This window comes from Papio anubis, chromosome 1 (genome assembly GCF_008728515.1).
Source record: "Papio anubis isolate 15944 chromosome 1, Panubis1.0, whole genome shotgun sequence".
Taxonomy (NCBI): Eukaryota; Metazoa; Chordata; class Mammalia; order Primates; family Cercopithecidae; genus Papio; species Papio anubis.
Window position 1 is genome coordinate 63,578,336 of NC_044976.1, and position 25,752 is coordinate 63,604,087.

Here is a 25,752-nt window from a genome sequence, read left to right on the forward strand (position 1 = left end):
AAAAAGAATAAAAATGAAAAGAATTTGGACAGTGACCCTTAGATGAATGTTATTTTCTTTGTTGGCGTTTTTCCCCTGGACTTTGAACATAGAGTTTGATCAAGGCATTTCTTTATTGTGTGTTTGGTTTGCATGAAGGATCAGCAGTTATTTGGAGTTTGGTTTGCATAAACAATTATTTTTGGGCTGGGTGCGGTGACTCATGCCTGTAATCCCAGCACTTTGGGAGGCTGAGGTGGGCGAATCACGAGGTCAGGAGCTCGAGACCAGCCTGGCCAACATGGTGAAACCCCATCTTTACTAAAAATATAAAGAATTAGCTGTGCGTGGTGGTAGGCGCCTGTAATCCCAGCTACTCGGGAGGCTAAGGCAGGAGAATCGCTTGAACCGGGGAGGCAGAGGTTGCAGTGAGTCGAGATCATGCTACTGCACTTTAGCCCAGGCGACAGTGCAGTAGCCTAGGCGACTCCATCTCAGGGAAAAAAAAAAAAAAGTAACCAGATAACTGTAACAGTGTTCCCTAGAATGCTGTGTCATTAAGTTTGTGTTGTAAAGCAGGTTTGACAATTTTTATCATGTTAGAAGAAGGAATTGTAAAACCCAAGACCTGTGTTTGATTATAAAGCTTGACTATCTCTTATCCAAAATGCTTGGAACCAGAAGTATTTTGGATTTCAGATTTTTTGGATTTTAGAGTATCTGCCTTATACTTACTAGTTGGGTATCTCTAATCCAAAAAAAAAAAAAAAAAAAAAAAAAAAGCAAAATCTGAGATTCTTCAATAGGCATTTTCCTTGAGGATCATGTTGGCACTCAAAATTTTGGATTTTGGGGCATTTCAGAGTTCAGATTTTCCTATTAGGGATACTCGTACTTTCTAACATAAGTATTTGGATATTCTCAAATAAAATAATTTGTAGACATAGTGCACTAAGACCAAATGACTTTGCTGGAAGAAGATAGGCAATAAGAAGAAAGAGTGTATCTGCTTCACTTAAGACTAGGTAACAGGTTTTTTTTTTTTTTTTTTTTTTTTGATGGAATTTTGCTCTTGCTGCCCAGGCTGGAGTGCAATGGTGCAATCTTGGCTCCTGCCTCAGCCTCCTGAGTAGCTGGGATTACAGGCGCCTGCCACTATGCCTGGCTAATTTTTTGTATTTTTAGTAGAGATGGAGTTTCACTTTGTTGGCCAGGCTGGTCTCAAACTCCTGACCTCAGGTGATCTGCCCACCTCGGCCTCCCAAAGTGCTGTGATTACGGGTGTGAGCCACCGTGCCTGGTCTAGGTATAACAGTTTTCTAAACAGAGTAATACTGGTTGAGTTACACAGGAAATACCACTATTCAGTGGGGTTGTGAAGAGACATTTGAGTGACATGTGACCTGAAATTTTAGCACACTGCCATCTTCTTACACACTTTATCCAAAGTACACAGCGTGATCAGACTTTGTATCTAGCTGCTGATTCCACTGAAGCTATTGCTACTCCTTTGTTAATGCTCCTAGGTGATTGCATGAATTTCTTCTGGTGCTAAGCATTCATAATTTTCGAAAAGTACTTATTGATCAGCAGCTGTGTGCCAGACACCACAGTAGAGCAACAAAGAGACTACGTGGGGCCTGGCTCTCCTGATACTCCAGTAGTGTTTTCAGCTGTTTTTTTTTTTTTTTTTTTTTTGAGACAGAGTCTTGCTCTGTCGCCAGGCTCAGTGCAGTGGCGCGATCTCGGCTCACTGCAACCTCCGCCTCCCAGGTTCAAGCGATTCTTCTGCCTCAGCCTCCCAAGTAGCTGTGACTACGGGCAGTGCCACCACACCCAGCCAATTTTTGTATGTTTAGTGGAGATGGGGTTTCGCCATGTTGGCCAGGATAGTCTCCATGTCTTGACCTGGTGATCTGCCCGCCTGGGCCTCCCAAAGTGCCGGGATTACAGGTGTGAGCCGCCACGCCCAGCCAGTTTTTAGCTTTTCTGCTACCCTAGGCAGTGAGGGTTATCTTTAATTTCTTTAATTTAAATCAAAACCCTGGTAACTCACTTTTTCTCTTAGTGACTTTTCCTACGTTCTGCACCCTTGATGTCAATATGAGCTCAGAGTAGCTGACTGAAAAACATGATAAAGCCTTGGATCTTTTCTCTTTCTCATTTGATATAGATTCTGTCCTGCGTTCCTGTCCTCCATGTCCATTTCCAGTGTTTTTCTTCTGATTGATCTGACTGCTGCTTTGGGGTGAGGAACAATTGTACCATAGTATAGTAGACAATGGTGGTTTATTTTATGTGTGTCTCAGAGATTGACTAGATTTTAACATTAAAGAACATTAAGGGGACAATGTGAAAAACATATGTATACACATATTTGACTAGACCTTAGAAAAGCTTGGTTCATGGATCAATAAACAAATTGAATATACATTTTTTGTGTCTTGATAAGCTAGGCATCCGTCATTCCCAAGAGGGAGTAGCATGCTTCCTGACCTCATAGTCCAGGAGTGCTGCACAAATGGTTGCAGAATAGGTAGGGTCTTAGGAGCACCAGTGAAGAGGGAGTGAAAGGCGACGGCTGGTGCAGAGAGGGAAGACCCTCTTTTGAAGGTGAGGGAGGCAGGTATTAGGAAGGCTTCCTGGAGAAGTGGACACCCAGAATCATATTTGCAAGGTGGGAATGAAGCACATTTTAGAGGGAGGGAAGATCACGTGGAAAAGCTCTAGAGTTATGAAACAACGTGGTGTGTTCTGGAAACCACAAGTAGTTGGGTAACCCTGGAGCTGAAAATATGAGCAGATGAGGCTGGACAAGTGGACAGGGGCAAAGGTTAAACCTTTCATGAAATTTAGATTCAGGGAGTTGAATAAGTGTCAAAGTTAATATTAAAAATGAGTTAGGGGGAGTTAAAAGTAAAATTTAAAACTTTGAGTTTAAAAGTGTGAACAACATATTTTTTAACTTTATTTCCAACATTTAAAAGTTAACTGGATTGACCGGGCACGGTGGCTCACGCCTGTGATCCCAGCCCTTTGGGAGGCCGAGGTGGGCGGATCACGAGGTCAGGAAATCGAGACCGTCCTGGCTAACACGGTGAAACCCCGTCTCTACTTAAAATACAAAAAATCAGCTGGGCGCGGTTGCAAGCGCCTGTAGTCCCAGCTACTTGGGAGGCTGAGGCAGGAGAATGGCGTAAACCCGGGAGACGGAGCTTGCAGTGAGCCAAGGTCGTGCCACTGCACTCCAGCCTGGGCGATGAGCGAAATTCTGTCTCGAAAAAAAAAATCACCCCTCGTCCATTAAACCTTGTGTAGTAATGTAAAACAAAACAATATAAAACTCTTGATTGTCCTGTCACCAATAAGGGAACCTAGATTTTGGAGAGATGGACAGGTTGATTAGGGATAAAGGGAGAATGAGATGTGGAAAACTGCAGAGAATTTAATTTTATCTTTTTCTGTAATACATGATCACTATAAAACATCCAGGCCATATGGAGAATTGCAACAGAAAGCAACAAATCACCTGAAATTCCACCAGCCACAAACAACCAGGGTGAACAGTTGATGAAAAGCATCATTCTAGATACCTCCCTGTGCACATATGTAGATAGAAATGTGTAAGAAGGCATCAGACTTTCTGTGCTTTAAAAAAGTATTTAATTTTACTGAATTTTTTTTTTTTTTTTTTTTTTTAAGATGGAGTCTCACCCTGTCACCGAGGCTGGAGTGCAGTGGCACAATCTCGGCTAACTGCAATCTCCGCCTCCCAGGTTCAAGCGATTCTCCTACCTCAACCTCCCAAGTAGTTGGGATTACAGGCACGCACCACCATGACTGGCTAATTTTTTATATTTTTGATAGAGACAGGCTATCACCATGTTGGGTAGGCTGGTCTCAAACTTCTGACCTCAAGTAACCCACCCGCCTTGGCCTCCCAAAGTGCTGGAATTACAGGTGTGAGCCACTGTGCTCATCCTTAATTTTATTCAAATTTAACAATAACAAAACTAAAGTGAACCTGAAGGAATTATTACTGAGCTTCAGATAAATCTTTTTTCATCACCAAGGATATTAATTCCTATGAGAGCTCTTCAACATTATAAAAGCCACTAGACTGACATTTGTTTTGTTTTGTTTTAAATTCACATTTCAAATTTAGACAGGAGGCATTGTCTCTCTACAGTGAACCATGAGGGAATTTATACTTCCTTTAACCTCCTCTCACCCTTCGTCTCTCTCAATTTTTTCTGGCTTTTGTCATTAAAAATTTATTACAGTTTTCTTCTGTGAATGTAATGCCTCAGTTTTTTTCTTACATTAAAAAAATTTAGATGAATTCTGTGCACTGGTTCTTTTACCCACCTCTACTCATTTTATTTTGATTAATCTCTTGGTTATATCTGTGAATATACTAGAAATCATTGAAATGTACACTTTAAATGAATTAATTGTATGGTATGTGAATTATATCTGAGTAAAAGTGCACTGCTGTTTAACACAGCTTTTTCATTCAACACTGGGTTGACTGGATTCTGTTGGATATTTTTTTTCGTCCCTCCCTCTTCTCCCCTCTCTGCAGAAAAGCTCATAATATGTTTGGGAATGTCTAATTTTTCTACAGTTAGATAACTGTGATATTTTTGAGTTGTTCTTTTGTCTTTCAAAACATTGCAACCATTGTTTCATTGTCTTCTGGCCTTGTTCCCCATTTTATTTTATTTTTATTTGTTAAATAGAGACAGGGTCTTACTCTGGCACTCAGGCAAGAGTACAATGGTGCAATCGTATTAATAACTCACTGCACTCTCAAACTCCTGGATCCTCCCGCCTCGGCCTCCCAAGTAGCTAGGACTACAGGCATATGCTGCCATGCCCAGCTAGTTTTTTATTTTTTGTTTAGACAGGGTCTTGCTATGTTGCCCAGGCTGGTCTCGAACTCTTAGGCTCAAGCAAACTTCCTGTTTGAGCTCTCCAGAGTACTTGGATTTACAGGTGTGAGCCACTGTGCACAACCCTTTTCCACCTGTTTCAAGGTGATTTTTTTCACCCCGGTTATTTCTTCATACTTGAAGTCAATAGAATAACTTGATGTTGTTTTTATTTATTTCTGTATGTCCTATATAGAGTGTGTCCTCCTGATCTGCAATTCAGTTCTTTCCTTTCAGGGAAGTTTTCCTGTATTACATCCTTTTTGTCATTTGTTCAGATTTTCTATTTCAATAAAACTAGTTATATTGGATATTCTATTGACTATTTTTTGTCTTTATACTTTAAATTTTTCTTGCTTCTGTGTTTCCTTCTACTTTCAGGCACACTCGTGTCTTATTTTTATTTTTTTTTTATTTTTTGAGACGGAGTCTCACTCTGTCGCCCAGGCTGGAGTGCAGTGGCCGGATCTCAGCTCACTGCAAGCTCCGCCTACCAGGTTCCTGTCATTCTCCTGCCTCAGCCTCCCGAGTAGCTGGGATTACAGGCGCCCGCCACCTCGCCCGGCTAGTTTTTTGTATTTTTTAGTAGAGACGGGGTTTCACCGTGTTAGCCAGGATGGTCTCGATCTCCTGACCTCGTGATCCGCCCGTCTCGGCCTCCCAAAGTGCTGGGATTACAGGCTTGAGCCACCCCGCCCGGCCACACTCGTATCTTTTATTTTGAGGCAGGAGAGAATGAAACTTTGTTTATATTCCGTAACTGTTTGATTTTTCAACCTGTACCTGCCGTGCACCTGTGCTGTGGGCCCTGGCACTTACTGTTCCCTCTACCAGCAGTGCCCTGTCTCCAGATATCTGGGTGGATTGCTGGATACGGATCCTTACACAGAAAACCATTCCTCAGAAGGTCTGTCTTGTACCATTCTGTCTACCCACGTCACTCTTCTTACATTATTATAATGTGACATTATGTATTTATCAGCATATTTGATTTTCCATTCCTCCCCTATCCCTCCACCACCAGTGCAGGCCCCAGAAAGCACAGGTTATGTCCATTTTGTTCATGGCTGTATTACCAGTACCTATAACAGTGCTTGGCATATGGTAAAGACTTATACGTCCAGTTGTAGACAGGTCATGCCTGCAATCTGTAGCTGAGCCTTTAGAAGGTATACTTGGATTCTGTTACTTTTCTGGGGATAGAAATACAGGCCTATGGTGAAATCATTTACAAATTTCTTTAGTCTTAATTGCAATACAGTGGGACCAGTTTTCCCCTAATTTGTATATGGGGACTTATATTCAAAGAACAAGCAGGCAGGCCAGACGCGGTGGCTCATGCCTATAATCCTAGCACTTTGGGAGGCCAAAGAGGAGAATTGCTTGAGTCCAGCCTGGTTAACAAAGCCAGACGCCATCTGTGTGCACGCACGCGCACACACACACACACACAAAATCCAGGTGTGGTGATGTTTTGCTTGTAGTCCAGCTACTTGGGTGGGGGGTGGCTGAGGCAAGAGGAACCCTTGAGCCCAGGAGTTAGAGGTTGCAGTGAGCTATGATCACATCACTGCGCTCCATCCTGGGTGACAGCGAGACCCTGTCTCAAACAAAACAAAACAACAAACAAACCGAGCAGAATTCTTAAACGGAAGAGCTTTTAAGCAAGGGGTTTGCAGATGACAGCTCCTTCCTCAATGGAATATGCATTTGCCCTTATGGGGAAAGGGCTCAGTGATTTTAGTGTAACTTATTTAAGAATGAGGGTTATAAGGTAACAGTTTTATCTGTGTCTTTATTCAGGAAAAATCATTGCAATGATCCCAGAGGATCTCAGTGAAGCCATTTGGGAATTTCCCCAAGAATTCCTACCTGAAAGGAATTCATCTTTTATTTCCCTAAGCCTCTTTGAAGATGCACACTTGTGGTTTAAAACCAAATTTTCTGGAGTACTTACCTTCTGCTTGTTAGTGGATCACCCAGTAGTGATTGTAGCATATCTAGGTTTTTAAAGTCTTTTTTTCTTTCTTTTTCCTTCCTCCTCCCTTCCTCCTTACCTCCTTTCCTGCCTCTATCTTGCCCTGTCACCCAGGCTGGAGTGCAGTGTCACGATCACAGCTCACTGCATCCTCAGTCCCTTGGGCTCAAGGAATCCTCCCACCTCAGCTTTGGGGGTCTTTTTCTATTAACCTATAAGCTTCCTGAGGGCAGGACCCACTTATTTCAAATTTCTCAAACCCTGGGATCTATAACTAGTGTCCCAGGAAGCTTCCATGAGCAGGAAGTGGGTTCTAGAGCGCTCGGCACGGTGGGGAGTATGGGGCTCACAGAGTGACAGGAGGGAGCATAAACTTCAGTTGCCAACATCTGGAGCACAGCTGCTGCTTTTGTTTTCTTTTTTTTTTTTTTACTTCTACTTTCATTTTAGGTTTAGGGGATACTTGTGCAGGTTTGTTACATGGACTACAGGCCCCCGCCACCACGCCCGGCTAATTTTTTTATGTTGGTGGTAGAGATGGGGTTTCACCATGTTAGCCAGGCTGGTCTCGATCTCCTGACCTCGTGATCTGCCTGTCTCAGCCTCCCAAAGTGCTGGGATTATAGGCGTGAGCCACCGTGCCCGGCTACATGGGTGAATTTCGTGTACGGATGATCCTGTCACCAAGGTAGCATAGTACCTGACAGGTAGCTTTCCAACCTCTGCACCCTGGTCCTGGTTCAGGCAGTCCCTGTTGTCTGTTGTGCCCATCTTTGTGTCCATGTGTATTCAGTTAGCTACCCCTTGTAAGTGAGAACACATGGTATTTGGTTTTCTGGTCCTGTGCACGTTCTCTTAGGCTAATGGCCTCCAGCTGCATCCATGTTGCTACAAAGGACATGATCTCATTCTTATTATGGCTGTGTAGTATTCCATGGTATATATATACCACATTTTCTTTATCCAGTCCACCATTGATGGGCATCTCTGTTGATTCCATGTTTTTGCTATGGTGAATAGTACTGTTATGAACATACAAGTACATGTGTCTTTTTGGTAGGACAATTTGTTTTTCTTTGGATATATACCCAATAATGGTTTTGCTGGTAGTTGTAAGTTCTTTGGGAAATCTCCACACTGCTTTCCACAGTGACTGAACTAATTTACATTCCCACTAGCAGTGTATAAGTGTTCCTGTTTCTCTGCAACCTTGCTGGCATTTGTTGTTTTTTGACTTTTTAATAGTAGGACAGCTGCTGCTGCTTTTCACCGTCTTTTAATAATAACTGGATGACATGGAATCTGGAGGTCTTTGATACAAATGTACAAGTAAACGTTGTGTAAATAGATAAGGAAAGTATAAGATAGGAGAGAGAAAAGGCCTTTATGTAGCAGGTTTTGGTGGTGATTAATTTGCTACTAAGGCTTCCAGTTGGTGGTGTGAATGATTTGAAATCCTGGGCTAGGGAAGGCTGTGGAAGAATAACCAACCACCTGCTTTCAACTTTAAGCTAATCATTCAGTGATTGAGTGTCATGAACAATGGCTTGCATTTGTAACTTGGTTCTTACTTACTCAACAACTGGAAAGAGATCGGTGGTCCGAAGCAACTATGTTAGCTCCAGATCTTAATGGAGGTAGGAAGGGGGCTGATGTCGCACAGCCTTTTCACAAGCTGCCAACCCCAGGCGGATGTTGGAAGTTGCCCTTCCGAACTGCCCTTTCATTTCCATCAGGCGGAGGGCTTGCTTTGCTGCCTGGGAATGTGGTGGTGGACTCTGGCTCTGTACCCTTCCTGCAGAGTGAATGCACTCCAAATTAGAAAAACAGAAGTGTCCTACTTTCTATTCCCCACCACTGCCTCAGCTTGTTGCTGCGGCACCTCCTGCTTCAGCTGCCCTTCCTTGGGCTCTTGGCATGGCTGGGAGGAGCAGGTGCCAAGGCCCAGTGGCCAGCACTGCTGGGAACGCAATACCAGTCAGGAATTTAATGATATCTCACTGCACTTAGTACATATCTTGGGGGGTCTTAAAAAAAACAACCTGTAGATGTCACAATTAGTGATATAACAAGACAGATTCTGGAAGTAATTTAAAAATATAAAATTTCAGCTTTCAGTCTGGATTGGCTGTTTGAATGAAAAGAGTGAGCAGCTTTTCTAGGCTTGGTTAGGGGATGAGGAATAGGGATAGTCTGGTGTGGAAACATGCGGTGGAACAGTCCCCTCTGAGGAGCTAACGGGAGGAAAGTAAGCAGTCCATGCTTAAACATGATCTTTATTTTACGTTAGCTATTGGCATTTCTCCTTCTTCAACAATTAATGGAATATATTCACATTTGGAATGGGCTAATTAAGGAACCTAGAATAACGCTAGTCAGTCATTTAGAAAGCCTTTCTTGGAGTGTTCCTTTTAGTAAATGTAAAAGCATACTTCAACTTGTAATTCTCTCTAAATGGAAAAATTATAAATGCTGCCACCTGTTGACAGAATTTGAGTGTGCATTCTACTCCACTTGGTCAGTGATCCCTGACCACAGGGGATCTTACTGGCTGGATAATGACCCTCACTAAAAATGCTTTAAAATGTGCTGGTCTGACTGTACCTCATCTGACGTTCTGTTCTTGGCAGCTGATTGGTGTGAGAATTACACCTGAATTGCTTTGATTTGTTCAGCCCAACTTGTGACACAGATGTAGATCAATTTAAAGAATGCTAAAGCTCCTATAGACTCCACCATTTTCAGGCACCATTTCATATTGTATGCCCTGAAGCCTTAAAGTTAGGATCTGTGGCTGAAAAGTATGTTTTTCTTTTTCTTCTCTTTTTTTTTTTGAGATAGAGTCTTGCTCAGTCACCCAGGCTGGAGTGCAGTGGCATGAACATGGCTCACTGCAGCCTCACCCTCCTGGACTCAAGTGATCCTCCTGCCTCAGCCTCCTGAGTAGCTGGGACTAAAGGCACGCACCACCATGCCTGGTTAATTTTAAATTATTTTGTAGAGACAGGATCTCACTTCGTTATCCAGGGTGATCCCAAAATCCTGGGCTCAAGTGAAATCCTCCCAAAATGCTGGGACTGTAGGTGTTAGCCATTCTTCTCGGCTGAGTGTCCATATTTTAAAAGTCTTGTAGACGAATAAATGCTGCTACTCACTTTGTAGAGCCCTTGCCCTATGTCTAACCAGAGTGAGAGAAAGCCCCTCTTCAGGACCTGTGACACCACACCTGTGACATAGCACCCCAAACTTTGGAGGCAGCCTTAGCCTATCCCCAGGGCCTTTGTGACCACTGCTGGGTCTATCTAGTTCACCACACTTGCCCTGAAAATGGCACTCTTCGAGGCCAGTCACTTCCAACTCTGCCTTTCATTTCTGAAAGGAAGGTAAGCCATCCTCTTATTCTCCTTTCTTTTATATCTGCTTCGGTTTCTCTATTATTGATTCCCCTCCTCACCTTACCCTCTGGAATCCTTTTTCCTGACAGTTTCCCCCACCCTCCTCGCCACATACCCCTGCTATTTGCAGAAGTCTCCACTTTCTGTAATAAAGAGAACCTAGATTTCCCCTTAGGATGCTACTTTCTTTCTTGTCTTTTCTGTTACCAAGGACTTTCTCCTATGTGAAAATCTCATGTTGGGTGATGGTGGTGGTGGTATTATTATTCTGTCTCCTAGTGTGTCTTTCATCCTTTTCTGAAAGCTCAAATCTATCTTTATCCTTCATGTCTTTCTTGTTCCCAAACCTGCTGTTTGTCTTTTTACCTCCAGTCCCACATTGCTTTCATTTTTTCCAAGTACTGCCCACCCCCTGCCATGCAGTTTATCCTGAGCTAGCCACTATTCTGGAATTTACATATAGTAATTTACTTATTTCTCATAATGACTTTATGAATTAGGTATTATTATTTTCATAGGCATAGAGAAGTAAAGTAACCAGGGTCACAAGCAAGGGGCTTAGCTGGACCTCAAACACAGGCAGCTTGCCTCTGGATCTATATTCCTAACTGTGAATCAACTTTTCCTTAGTCATGTGTTTCAGGTCATGTGCAAAGATGCTCATTGCAGTTTGACTGGAAACACCTTGGATGTCCGTCATTAGGGGATTGGTTAAATTATGCTTTATCCAAACCATGCTGTAGTCTGCAGTTATTAAAGAGCATGATTCCCAGCACTTTGGGAAGCTGAGGCAACAGGATTGCTTGAGGCCAGGTGTTCAAGAGCAGCCTAGCGAACAAACCAAGACCCTGTCTCTGCAGAAGAGAACGAGACAGTAATATGTGTTATGCAGAAAAAAATCTCCAAAGAGAAAAAGCAAGGTGCAGAACATTTGTTGTTGTGTATGTGGGAAGAAAATCATCTGTACGTGCAGTGCTGGATCAGGCGGTTCCTGAAGCCATACAAGATTTGGATTCCTCAAGTCGTTTTGTAAGCTGCCCGTCACAGACATCAGGATCAGGCATTTCTCCCTGTCTGAGAATTTGCTTCTCACAGTCTGCCGTTTTCTGTTCAGGAGGAAGACAACATGGTGTGGTACATGGCATGTGATTGTAGAGACAAATAGCACTTCATTTAATCTAGGTTCATCACTTATCATGTGATCTTGAGCAAGTCATTTCACTTTTCCAGCCTTGGTTTTTACAGTTTTCAAATGGGGATAAGGCCTACCTGACAGAATTATTGTGACTTTTGAGATAATATTTGCTCATTCAACAAATATTTTTATTCGGCACCTACTGTGTGCAAAGCACTCTTACAGCACTAAGGATATAGCAGTAAACAATAACTTAAAATGTTCTACTCTGATTTAGCTTACTTCTGGTGGGAATAGAAGCACTTATAAAGTAAATTGTATATGGTAAATGGTGATATATACTCTGAAGGAAAACAAAAGGAAAATAAAGGGTGAATAGGATTGTTGGCATGTGGTAGAGTGCAGTTAGAGAAGTCTTAACAAGGCACCACTGGAGCCAAGATTTGGAGGAGCTGAGGATATACATGGGAGTCTGGAGCAAAAGTGGAGGGGACATGAACTGTGAATGTCCAAGGTGGGCACATGCGTGCCTGCTTGAGAGCTGCAAGGACGCCAGTATGGCTGGCATGGAAACATGGACAGAGAAATGAGGTGAGAGAGGTGGCAGGGCAGGGGCCCAGGTGGGTAGGCCTTTGCAAGCCTGTACAGGCTTTTCCTCTGCATATAATATATCTGGCACATCAGGGATGCTCTTCAAGTGGTAACTGTGATGATAAGGATGCCACCATGATGCTCTGCTTTTTAGGTAGGTAGAAGAAAGATAGATGGCGTAACATTGTAGGCATGATCTCAGTGCACTGCACCCTCTGCCTCCTGGGCTCAAGTGACGTTCCCACCTTAGCCTCCCAAAGTGCTGGGATGAGCCACTGTGCTTAGCCTAGGATCCTCCCCCCAACTTTTTTTTTTGAGACAGGATCTTGGCCTCTCACCTAGGCTGTAGTACAGTGGCACAATCACAGCTCACTGCAGCCTCGACTTGCTGGGCTTAAGCGTTCCTCCTACCTCAGCCTCCCACCTGGGACTACAGACGGGCACCACCATGCCCACCTAATTTTTGTACTTTTTGTAGAGATGAGGTCTCACTATGTTGCCCAGGCTGGAGGATTCTTTTTAACAATTACTTTTTATATGCCTGATACAGCAACATCGTTGGATAGAAAGAGCACTTTAGCAGAAATCTAAGGACCTGATGTCATATGCATTGTGCTGTTGGCTTTCACTGAATCCAAACTTAAACTGAGGGTAATAACTTCTCTGTCCACCTCATAGGGTTAATGAAAAGAATAAGAGATAAGTAAATTTATAGAAATGCTTTGTGAACAGTTTCGTATATGTGAAGCATAAAGGCTATGTTTGCTGAGCTGCAGACTTGGAAGCCACGTAGTCCAGCTCCTTCGAAGGCATAGTTGTCTTGTCTTTGTGAATGCTTCTAGAAGAGGGCACTCACTACAGAAAATACCACAAATTTGCCACTTTTCTTGATTTGGATCCTTAGTTACAGTTAACAGCCTGCACGTGCAGTGGTTCCTTAGAAGTTGTGCCGTGTTGCTGCCTCAAGGTACACTTGTACTATCAACAGCTTAAGAGTGAGTCTTTGTGTTGACTCCATCTGTAACCCAAATGAAACCCCACCATGATAAGGTGTTGAACTGGATCAGGAAAGTAGATTAAGGAGCTTTACTATTAAAGAGTCAGGTAGGTGGTGAAAGGGGCAAACTGAGAAACCAAGGGAAGGAGGCTTATGGAAGTAGTGGCTGTGTTGTGCCCAGGTTCTGTGCTGTGCTGGGGTTGAGCTCCCTGTGACTAATGACTACCCGTGCCGAGCTGTAACTGCCACAGAGAGCACCAGGGACTCCCCAAACTCTTAGAAAAAACCCAGAAAAGGAATTAAATGTGGGCAATTAAATGTGGGTGGATGAGGGCCTTTCTTTGCTGCTGCTGCTTTTGTATTGAATTGGGAAATGAGCTGAGCTTCTAGGTGAGCTCTACCAAAAGCAGCGGCGACTGTTTATTAACCAGCACACTCTCCACGTGCCCAGCACTTTGCATCTTATACATTTTACAGGGATTGTCACCTCTTTTTTTTGAGATAGAGTCTCACTCTGTCACCCAGACTGGAGTGCAGTGGCGCGATCTCCACTCACTGCAAGCTCCGCCTCCTGGGTTCACGCCATTCTCCCGCCTCAGCCTCCCGTGTAGCTGGGACTACAGCCACCACTATGCCTGGCTAATTTTTGTATTTTTAGTGGAGACGGGGTTCCACCGTGTTAGCCAGGATGGTCTCGATCTCCTGACCTCGTGATCCGCCCGTCTCGGCCTCTCAAAGTGCTGGGATTACAGGCATGAGCCACCGCGTCCGGCAGGGATTGTCACTTTTAATCCTCAAACTGCCCTGTGCAGTAGGCATTACCCTTTGTCATGGGCTGAGTTGCGGATGTGTCCTCTGACCCGGAATTCGTGTGTTGAAGCCCTAACCATGCCCCTTCCCCCCGCCCCCGCAATACCTCAGATTGTGACTATATTTAGAGATAAGGTCTGTAAAGAGGTGATTAAGTTAAAATGAGGTCATTAGAGTGGGCCCCAATCCAATCTGACTGGTGTCCTTATAAGAAAAGGACATTTGGACATGGATACATAGAGTAAAGACCATGTGAAGGCAGCAGGAGAGATAGCCATCTATGAATCAGTTAGAGGCCTCTGAAGGAACAAACCCTGCTGATACCTTGGTCTTGGACTTACAGCTTCCAGGATTGTTTAAGCTACCCAGTCTGTGGCAGCCCTAGAAAACGAATGTGCCCTTGCTTTTTTTTTTCTTTCTTTTTTTTTTTTTTGTGGTGGTGATGGTGGTTGTTTGTTTGTTTTGAGATGGAGTCCCTCTCTGTCGCCCAGGCTGGAGTGTAGTGGCACGATCTCAGCTCACTACAACCTCTACCTCCCGGGTTCAAGCGATTCTCTTGCCTCCGCCTCCTGAGTAGCTGGGATTACAGGCGTGGGCCACCATACCTGGCTTATTTTTGTATTTTTAGTAGAGATGGGGTTTCGCCATATTGGCCAGGCTGGTCTTGAACTCCTGACCTCAAGAGATCCATCCTTCTTGACTTCCCAGAGTGCTAGGATTACAGGCATGAGCCACTGTGCCTGGCCCCTTTTTTCATATCTGAGGAAACTAAGGATCTGAGAGTATATGAAACTTGCCAAAGTTCTCATAGTTACGGCTAGGTAAAGGCCAGGGATTAAATCCAGGTGTGTCTGTTTTCAAAGCATGTGCTTATACCTAATGTGTTATATTGAGTCTTGAGAGTGTCTACCTTAAGGCTGTTTCTCCTCACTTTTGAAATAGTGAGTGGCACCCAGATCTTTGACTTATGTCTGGTACATTGTTCTTACTAATATACCATGCTTGCTCCCCTGCCACTACTTTCCTTAGAGGTAAGATACTGGACAAGTACATGAGCGCCTCTGGAGAAGAACTGCTCAAACAGGTGACTAAGTTAGGGACTTCATAAATCTGGAAAGATTTGCATGTGTTTGGGACTTTCCTTCCCAGCTGTCTTCTGATGAAATGAGATAGAGGCAACTTGTTCTTCAAAGTGGTTTTTTACCTGCTTAGAAGTAGAGTTAAGCCTGACAGAAAAATGGGGCGGATGAGTGTTTGGTATTATACTTGCACTGTTGCTGTCACTGAGAAGTTTGGTGGTTTGTCATGAATCAGGGGTAAATATTAGAAATACCCAAGCCCTGCTCTCACTCCTAGATGTTCTACTCTAGGAAGTCTGGGGACAGGATCTGAGCATCCATCATCACTGATTTTTTTCTTTTCTTTTCTTTTTGAGGCAGAGTCTTGCTCTGTCACCAGGCTGGAGTGCAGTGGCGTGATCTCGGCTCACTGCAACCTCCGCCTCCCAGGTTTCAGTGATTCTCCTGCCTTAGCCTCCTGATTAGCTGGGATTACAGGTGCCTGCCCATGCCCGGCTAATTTTTGTATTTTTAGTAAGAGACGGGGTTTCACCAAGTTGGCCAGGATGGTCTTGATCTCTTGACCTCAGGTCATCCACCTGCCTCGGCCTCCCAAAGTGCTGGGATTACAGGCCTGAGCCACCGCACTCGGCCCTGATTTTTTCTTTTGAGTCTTTCTTGATGATTTTGATGTGTCTCATCAAATGGAGAATGCTTGAAGTTGTGGAATGGTTTATTTCTGTAGTTGTTCCTTCTAAACCAGCTTCAGGTACCTGTTGCTTGTAGTCTAAACCACTGGAAATTCATTATCATCTGTGGTCATTAGCAGGTCTGAATGTGAGAGTCCAGTAGGTAGCAGGTGCTATCCAACATGTTTTTGAAATTTGTCTTGCTGAGTTCAACCTATGTTGTACACTTTGCGTTTTACTCCTCCAGAGGGCTCCAGAGCTCAGCTGAGCAGACTGGCTTGTACCCTCATTAGACAAGGAAACTAGCCAATAAGATTCAAGCTTTTATTTGTTGGAGGAACTAACGTTACATTATCTTTTAGAGCTTCCTATTCTTTTCTAGTGGTTACCCCCACCACCCCCTACCCCACCCCCTACCCCACCCCAAGCTGTCAACCTCTATCTGAAGGATATAAAGACTGTTTTCTTGTCAAGGTCACAGAAGCTAGAACACAAGGCAGGGACTGTCGCTAAGATTTCAGGTCTTTAGAAGAGGGATCTCTAAAATTCTTTGTTTACATTTATCAGTGAAAATATTGAATTTACATCTTCAATATATGGATAATTATGTATAAATTATTTATTTACCCGTGCAATTTCACTCATGTGATACCTTTTTTTTTTTCCCCCAACAGTCTTACTCTGTCACCCAGGCTGGAGTGCAGTGCTATGAACTCAGCTCACTGCAACTTCTGCCTCCCAGGTTCAAGCAATTCTCATGCCCCAGCCTCCCTAGTGGCTGGGATTACAGGCATGTGCCACCACACTCGGCTAATTTTTGTATTTTTAGTAGACATGCAGTTTTGCCATGTTGACCAGGCTGGTCTCAAACTGCTGGCCTCAAGTGATCCACCGGCCTGGGCTTCCCAAAGTGCTGGGATTACATGCATGAGCCATCATGCCCGTCCACTAATACGACATTCTTTTAAAAGAACGGCCCTCCCCCTTCCCCAAAGTTCAAATATTTTCTTTATATACTCCAATGAAGATAACTTTGGAAGCCACTGCTTTAGAAAATGCTTTTCATTGGTGCAGCAGAGGTTTGGGGGGAAAGAGTTTATAGATGATTTTGAGGTTGTTTGGGCTGTAGGTACCTTTTTTTCCTTTTCTCTTTCTCTTTCTGTTTCTCTGTCTTCTTTTCTTTCTTTTATTCTTTTTTTTTTTTGAGACAGGAGCTTACTATCTCACTCTGTCACCCAGGCTGGAGTGCAATAGTGTGATTGTAGCTCACTGCAGCCTTGAACTCCGTGGGCTCAAGTGATCCTCCCACCTCAGCTTCCCAAGTACCTGGTACTACAGGTGTGCATCACCAGTAACAGCTACTTTTTTAATTTTTATTTTTGGTAGAGATGCATTCTCTCTACATTGCCCAGGCCGGCCTTGAATTCCTGACCTTAAGTGATCCCACTGCCTCGGCCTCCTAAAGTGTTGAGATTACAGGCGTGAGCAACTGTGCCTGGCCTTGCAGGCAACTTTTTTTTTTTTTTTTTTTTTTAATACTTTAAGTTCTAAGGTACATGTGCATAATGTGCAGGTTTGTTACATATGTATACTTGTGCCATGTTGGTGTGCTGCACCCATTGACTCGTCAGCACCCATCAACTCGTCATTTACATCAGGTATAACTCCCAATGCAATCCCTCCCCCTCCCCCCTCCCCTTGCAGGCAACTTTTTATTCCAGTTGTCATCTTGACATTTTAGTGAAGAGTGGGTTGTCCAGGGAAAGGCAGAACCTGACGGGCATTGAGAGGGGATTTTATGTGGATGACTCACAGGCAGTAAGGAAGGCTTTGGAGGGAATATTGGAGAGTTTACAAGCAATAGGTATCTGAAGCAGTAGTGTGGGTGGATTTTGTCACATTCAACTCAGTGAGCACTCAGAAATCAGATTGGCATTCACACAGACTTAGGGGTTTCAATGCAGTGCTGCACATTCATGTTTGAGCCACCAACTTTCTACAGTAAGGAAAGGAGTTCTTTGAATTGTGAGTGCTGCAGGGCCATGAATACCCATTTTTAAGTTGTCATCTTGATACTTCCAATTTGGAAGGGTAGAGATGGGCTGGTATTCTTATCTGAATGGATTTAAAGTTTCTCTTCTGGATATTCCATCTTTTATTATAATTTCAGCTCTTCATCCACCTGGTTCTTTTACCTAACTAGGATATAAAGACATTTTTAAAAAAGTGATATTAGATCCAGCAAGATTTTTGTCAGAGCAGATAAACTGGAGTGATTTATTTAGGAAAAAGTTACCACTATGCAGCCCCACCCAAGCCAAACCTGGAGTTACATTGAGGTCAGTCTCTGAAGAAAAGTGTAATTTGGGGTCATAAGACCTAACTCCTGAGGTCACCCAGAGCTTATACTTAAATCAGAAAAGGAAGAGATGCCCATGAGCCCACATTTTAATTTTGTTATTTCCACACATTTAGAAAAGTAGGAAGAATAAGTTTTGCAGTATCCCAATAGATTTAAAAACTCTAGTTCCCTTTAAAATCTTTTAAATAGACTTAAACAATTTAAAATTTTTTTCCAGCTTTATCACAGTATACTTGACAAATAAGTGTATATATTTAAGGTGTACAACGTGATGCTTTGATACATGCAGTGTAACATGATTACCACAGTCAGGTTTAATAATTAACATATCCATCACCTCATACAGGTATGATTTCTTATGTGTGTGGCGAGAATCCTTAAAATCAGCTCTCAGCACATTTCAAGTATACAATACAGTATTTATGATAGTCACCATGTTATTAATCAGATTGCCTACTTTGGTTAAAGTGCAGAGTCAGGTGAAGGTCTGGGTGGAGGATCATACTTTAATTGATTTAGACTCTAAAATAAATGTATATAGTTAGTTTTGCTAACCTAAGAACCTACTCATAAACGGCTAGTGTTCAAAGGATGTAAGATATGATATTTCCCTTCACTTCTTTAACAGAAAGTGGAAATGAAGCTGATGTAACTTGCTGAGGTCACACAGGTACTTAAGAACAGAGAAAGGACTAGAGCCAGGACTGGTTTAGTGATTTTTAGTTTAGCGCATTTAAAATTTTTATCATGTGATTCCTTAATCTTTGAGTCTTCCAAATGCAGAAGCTAGGTTATAGAATAGCATATTTTATTTTAATACTACATTTATGGAGGTAGATGTTCTTGGTTAAAGCTCTTTTTTAAAAAATAATTTCAACTTTTAGATTCAGAAGATACATGTGCAGGTTTGTGGCATGGGTTTATTATGTGGTGCTAAGGTTTGGGATGTAAATTATCCCATCACCCAGATAGTGTAAAGCTCCTTTTAGAATGGTATATGCAAATTTAATTCTGTCGCTGAAAATGTTTCAAGAACTAATTGGAATTGGGCAATATCTTGCGCATTTGACTTGTATTGTTTTTGGCATTTAGGTTTTCCTAGGACATTAGGACAAGCCGAAGCCCTGGACAAAATCTGTGAAGTGGATCTAGTGATCAGTTTGAACATTCCATTTGAAACACTTAAAGATCGTCTCAGCCGCCGTTGGATTCACCCTCCTAGTGGAAGGGTATATAACCTGGACTTCAATCCACCTCATGTACATGTAAGAATATACAAAGTGCTTTCACAACCCGACGAGAAAAAGACAAACAATTTCCATTGAAAAGTGGAGAAAAGGATATGAGTAGACCATTCAAAAAAGAATAAATCTACATGACTAAAAAACATTTTTTGAATGTTCAAAAATGTAGTCGTCAGGGAAGGGACATTTAAGTATTTAAATAGGATATCTCTTTGGATCCATTAGACTCGCAAAATCAAAATATAAAAATTTTAATTTTATATTTATTACCGATAAATATAGGTATATAATGTATATAATTATATTTATTTAAAAAATAAAACAAAGTCTATTGCTGGTGGGATCTGGGGAAAATAGTACTCTCATTGTTGTTAGCTAAAGTATTTGTAGCCTCTTTTTAAAGCAACATAGCAATGTATATTATGAATTTTAAGTAAATATTTAATTCAGGCTACTTTTAGGAGAATAGCTGTGGAAATGGAAGCATTAGTAGATTAGGTCATGTATACACTGATGTTTGTTTCAAGGTTGCTGTAGTGGCCAAAAAACAAAACCAAAAAAAATCTCAAAAAAGCAAATGAATGTTCATCTATAGGGAAATGGTTAAATGAATTGGAGAATATTTATACCATCTTGGAATATAATATAGTCAGTAAAAAGAATGAATTAGCACTACTTAAAACTTAATACACCTTATTTTTAGATAAGCTTTAGGTTTACATAAAAATTAAATGGAAAATCCCCTCCCTCACTCACGCTTCTCCATTATTAGCATTTTGCATTAGTGTGGTACATTTGTTACAGTTAATAAACTAATAATAGAAAAGTTATTAACTAAAATTCATAGTTTGCATTGGCGTTCTCATTTTCTCTTTTATAGTCTGGATTTTGACAAATGCACAATGACATGACATTTGTCCATCATTACTGTCTTATACAGAATCGCTTCATGGTCTTATAATATTTCCTGTGCCCTACCTATTAATTCCTCCCTGATTTTCCCCAAACTTCTGAAAACTACAGATCTTTTTGCTGTCCTTATAATTTTGCCTTCTATAGAATGTCGTATCATTGGAATCATATAGTATGTCTGCTTGTCAGACTTGCTCCTTTCACTTAGTGATATGCACTTACACATTCTGTGTTTTTTGGAGGCTTGGTAGCTGATTTATTTTTGTAAGTGAATAATGTTCCATTGTATGGATGTACCACAGTTTATTCATTTTGAAGAACATCTTGGTTCCATGTCTTGGCATTTATGAATAAAGTTGCTCCAAATATTCATGTGCACAGTTTTGTGCAAATGTAAGTTTTCACCTATTTTGAGTAAAAACCAAGGAGTGTAATTGCTGGATTGTAAGTATATATTTAGCTTTGTGAGAAACTGGCAAAAATTGTCTTCCAAACTGGTTATTTGATTTTGCATTTCCACCAGCAGTAAATGTTTCTATTTCTCCACATTGTCACCAGTATTTAGTGTAGTCAGTGTTTTAGATTTCAGCCATTCTACTAGGTAAGCATTATAGTTTTTTGACATGGAGAAATCTTCTAAAAGTTTTTTTCTCTTCTTTTTTGAGATGGAGTCTTGCTCCATCACCTAGGCTGGAGTGCAGTGGTGTGATCTCGGCTCATTGCAGCCTCTGCCTCCTGGGTTCAAGTGATTCTTCTGCCTCAGCCTCCTGAGTAGCTGGGATTACAGGCATGTGCCACCATGCCTGGCTAGTTTTTGTATTTTTAGTAGAGACGGGGTTTCACCATGCTGACCAGACTGGTCTCGAACCCCTGACCTCAAGTGATCTACCTGCCTTGGCCTCCCAAAGTGCTGAGATAACAGGTATGAGCCACCGCGCACGGCCCTGAAAGTATCTTTCAATGAGAAGTACAAACAGCAGAATGATCCCATTTTTGTAAAACAGTGACTACACCTCTTTATATGTGTATCTGTTGGTGTGTTGAGTGTGTGATCTCTAGCTTTATAAGATCAGGGAGAAAGTCACGAGGGCTGTATCCTGGGCTGGAACTGGATGAGGGAAAGGAATCATAGTTGATGTGCAGAGTGGGCAGGTGGTTAAGTGACTAGGGAAGGCTAAAGGAATAAAAAGATTACCCTTAAAAGGTTCAAAGTATAACATTGATACAGTTAGCTCAAATTAGACATGTGTAAAGGTATATGTATACAGATATTTTAACAAATTTACTTAAATAATTATTGTTCTTTTTGATAAAGACTTTTTGGTTTATCTTTATGATAAAGACTATTTATCTGATAAAGAGAGATTGAGTTGTCTTTACAATAGTGAACTCCAGTTTTGGGTGGTAGGTACTATTACTTGTTATCATTCAATGTGGAATGCATGGCATTGTGTCTTATTAGGTTAATCTTTATGGAAACATTATTACACTTGAATATAGATGGAGTCAGTAATTACTATAGAAAATTACTTCAAGGGGCTAAGAATGGCTTCCCAACTCCTGGGTGCCATTGTGTCAGTAAAGTCCCAATGAGACTTTTTCACTTGAGTTAAGCACTCCTTTTGAAGTCTTTTAAAAATGTAAAAGTGGGCCAAGCCTATTGGCCTGGGGGGGTCAAGGCTGTAGTGAGCTGTGATTGTGCCACTGCACTTCAGCCTGGGCGACAGAGTAATACCTGGCCTCCCTCCCACCTCCAAAAAAGGTAAAAGTTCTGTAATTATTTTATTAGATCCCTTCCTGATACCTGTCTCAAGAAGCTATGATGGGGGAAAAATGGGTGGGAGTAAAAAAGGAGTTCTGACAATACAGATGGGAACACTGAAGTCCAACACAGATGCTTTACATTTTGGCTTTGTCCAGACCTGCCGATGCAGAGATTCTCATAAAATTTGAAAAGCCTTACCACTGAGTTGCTTTTCAAAGCCTGGATTTCTCTCAAAGAACATGTGCAATTACCATGCTGCTTTTGAAGACCTTAGTGAAAGTGCTAACCTAGATCAACTCTACCAGCTGTGGTGAAGTGGCTATGTTGTCTGGGGTATATACCCTGGGGTTCGTCATCTGGCGCCAGGAAAATTTAGGACACGGACACGAAGAGTTTAGGAGCGGAGGTTTACAATAGGCAGAAGAGAAGAGAAAGAGAAACGGCTGTCTCTCTGGAGAAGAGTGCGCTCCAAGTGGAAAAGACCAGCTGGTGGTGGATGCCCTGGATTTTATAGTCCAGGGTGAGGAGATGGTGTCTGATTTACATAGGGCTTACAGATTGGTTGGATGAGGCACGACGTTTACATAGTGTTCAGGGAAGGCTGGTGGCCCCACCCTAATCTTATTATGCAAATGAACTCTCCGTGGCCTGCCGACTTTTGTCTGCTTCTTACTGTACACGGGCTGACAAAGAGAAGGGAAGATGGAGCCGCCATCTTGAACACGTCTGGTCCGTTGTTGCTGCCAGCATTCTCCCGTGCAAGCTCCCAGCTTGCTTGTCTATGTCTGCAGCTCGACTTTACAGGCTGCTCTTTGTTAGAAAATGATTTGGGTTGCTTTTCATTAAAGAGAAAAGCCTTACTGAGGACTTCCATCCCCTTACTAGCTGCCTAAGTGATTTCTTCTTAACTCCTATGTCAGTGGTGGCCGGGTTCCCTGGGAAGGAGGGGCGCCGTTGCTCTAGCATCATTCTGCTTTCTGGAAACAGGGTTGTATTCGCTGATGCTTTGAAATTCTGGAAATGACTTTCTGAGCCTTGTGACTGTAAGTAAAATAAAGAACGTGGCAGTAGAGGTAATATACAGCCTTCTCCCATCCCCATCTCTCCTGTCATGTTGGGTTAACAACCATGGAATACACATGTGATAATTACATGGCTCACTCATAAATCGTAAGAATAAGTCATATACCCGAGGTCCTGAGCTGTAATGGAATTTTAGTGCATTTCAAATTTATAGCCAGTTCCTGATTATCCGGTTGAGTTGCCTGTGCCTCTCGGTTCTGTTCTGGCCTACCTTCTGACAGATTTATTTCTTGTGACTATCTCCCCTGGTGAGTAATAGTCATGGACATGGGAGGCAAAATTCAAAACGTGTCCATTCTGCAATTTGTAAGGAGCTATGATTCCTGGGGAGATTAAAACAAATTGAAAATCAAGGTTTTTTTTTTTTTTTATTATAAATTTTCCATTCTCAGAATGTTTGTCCCTGATTGTCATGGGTAATTTAATAATTCCTATTTTAATACACCTTTAAATATGTCATTTAAAAAAATATTCTAATTCATGCCTTCTATTTCTCTTTTCCTTAATAAATGTCATTTTTTATTATTAAAAAAATTTTTTTTGAGACAGAGTCTCGCTCTGTCACCCAGGCTGGAGTGCAGTGACATGATTTCACTGCAGCCTCTGCCTCCTGGGTTCAAACGATTCTCCTGCCTCAGACTCTTGAGTAGCTAGGATTACAGGCACCCACCACCACGCCTGGCTAATTGTATTTTTAGTAGAGACGGGGTTTTGCCTTGTTGGCCAGACTGGTCTTGAACTCCTGACCTTAAGTGATCCGCCCACCTTGGCCTCCCAAAGTGCTGAGATTATAGGCATGAGCCACTGTGCCCCACCCAACTGATAAATGTTGTCATATATGATGAGAGTGGGGAGTTCTTGCCTTTTTTCCCAAATTTATAGTGTGTTCAATATTTAACCCTATGTATGATGTCAGCTATAACTTTATTATAATGTGCTTCATGAGATTTTTTTGGGGAGAATAGAAGGCTAGCAAAATAATTAGACAAACACACTGCAGAAAATCATATACATTTTCAAATCAAATACATAAGACCAGCCAGGTGCAATGGCTCATGCCTGTAATCCCAGCACTTTGGGAGGCCGAGGCAGGTGGATCACCTCAGGTCAGGAGTTCAAGACCAGCCTGACCAACGTGGTGAAACCCCGTCTCTACTAAAAATACAAAGATTAACTGGGCATGGTGGCAGGCGCCTGTAATCCCACCTACTCGGGAGGCTGAGGCAGGAGAATCACTTGAACCCAGGAGGCAGAGGTTGCAGTGAGCTGAGATAGAGCCATTGCACTCCAGCCTGGACAACAGAGTGAGACTCCATCTCAAAAAAAATAATTAAATAAATAAATAAATAAAATAAAACCTGTATTAATCAGAACTAGCAGTTAAGGTATATTTTTTGTTTATTTTACATTGAGAAAGCAGCAACACATAAGAAAAGCTAAAGTGTTTAACAAATCAACACCAGCTTCCCTTTTGAGTAATATAATTTAGGTGAGGACACAGTCACTTCAGTTTTTTTTTTCCTTCTGTACGTTCCTACAGCGTATGTCATTATTCGATCTAGTAAAATAACCTGAATAAGGAAAATTTCATAGAAGCGCCAGGATAGAATTGGAAAGCTGGCAGAGATGGTACTGAACTGTATTCTCCTAGATTAGTATTTTTCCTAAGTAAACCAAGTTGGTTTTTTGAGATTTTGTTTTCTGCATTGAGAACTCAGGCTTTATTTTAGAAGACAAGGTAGTTTTAGGGATATTTAGAGAACCAAGATGACATTGTCTAAAGGTTTATTGTTGGGGGAGGTTGCATGGAATTTTAGGCCGAATTGAAAGTAGCATTTATCAACAGCACTGGAACATGTTTGAAAAGATCTGAACTGTTAATAAAGATTTAATGTCAGCTCCCAGGAAATAAGGTTAACATACTGTTAAGTGTGCTATTTCTTTTTCTGCTACTCTTACAATTAACACTGTCACCAAGGCCTAATTCTTCATGTGGTAGGAGTCAAAGGTGAATACATGGTTTTGCACAGAAAAGTTTTTACCTATGAAATGGCCCAACTGTTGTCTATATTAATTGTTTTCTTTGGTATTTGTAGGGTATTGATGATGTCACTGGTGAGCCATTAGTCCAGCAGGAGGATGATAAACCTGAAGCAGTTGCTGCCAGGCTAAGACAGTACAAAGACGTGGCAAAGCCAGTCATTGAATTATACAAGTGAGTGTGCTTCGATATTTTCATGACAAAGGACAGACTGGAAAGGTGTGGAGCCTACGGGGAAGAACACTGGGCTGAGGCAGAGTAGTGTTTCTTTAAGACAGATAAACACTAACAACCCAAAACCTTCCCAGAAGTCAGATGAAATGCTGGAGCTGTACATGAAAGATAAGTTTCCGTACTTTTATCCTGAAACTGTTAGAACATAAGGACCCCAAACCTGATCATCTCTATCTGTTCTGGATGTAAAACAACATTGAGATTTATTTTCATTTTCTTAAAATTTTAAGTGACTAAGATAGTGGTCCCACATATGTTGATACTCCCACATACAAATATCTGGTTCGGATAGAAGATTAGAAGAGACTTTTGGTGTGTCCCTTCTTGAAGTGTCTGCAGGGAGTTTAACAAATAAAGGCTAAAACCATAAAGCAGAGATTAAAAATTCAAATGGCTGCAGGGGCTAGGGCAGGTATTGGAAATGAGTCTCAAACATGGTGAGGGATGTGTCAAGCTAGGCAGCTGAATGACAGTTGAACTGGACAGGGTGGCTGCTCCAGCCAGTTAGCATTCTAGGGCACACAGGCCAATGATTCCCGTTTTTC

At 42.0% G+C, this 25,752-nt stretch overlaps 1 protein-coding gene across 5 annotated transcripts in view; it reads left to right on the top strand.

Moving 5' to 3' along the window:
* Positions 1–25,752, top strand: part of AK4 (adenylate kinase 4) — an 81,820-nt gene that overhangs the window by 49,353 nt on the left and 6,715 nt on the right. For all 5 annotated transcript variants that reach the window (XM_003892004.4, XM_021942519.2, XM_021942513.2 and 2 more), the window contains 2 exons: positions 19,021–19,193; positions 25,029–25,147. In XM_003892004.4, coding sequence (XP_003892053.1) covers positions 19,021–19,193; positions 25,029–25,147 — 292 coding nt within the window. The remainder of the gene's footprint in view (positions 1–19,020; positions 19,194–25,028; positions 25,148–25,752) is intronic.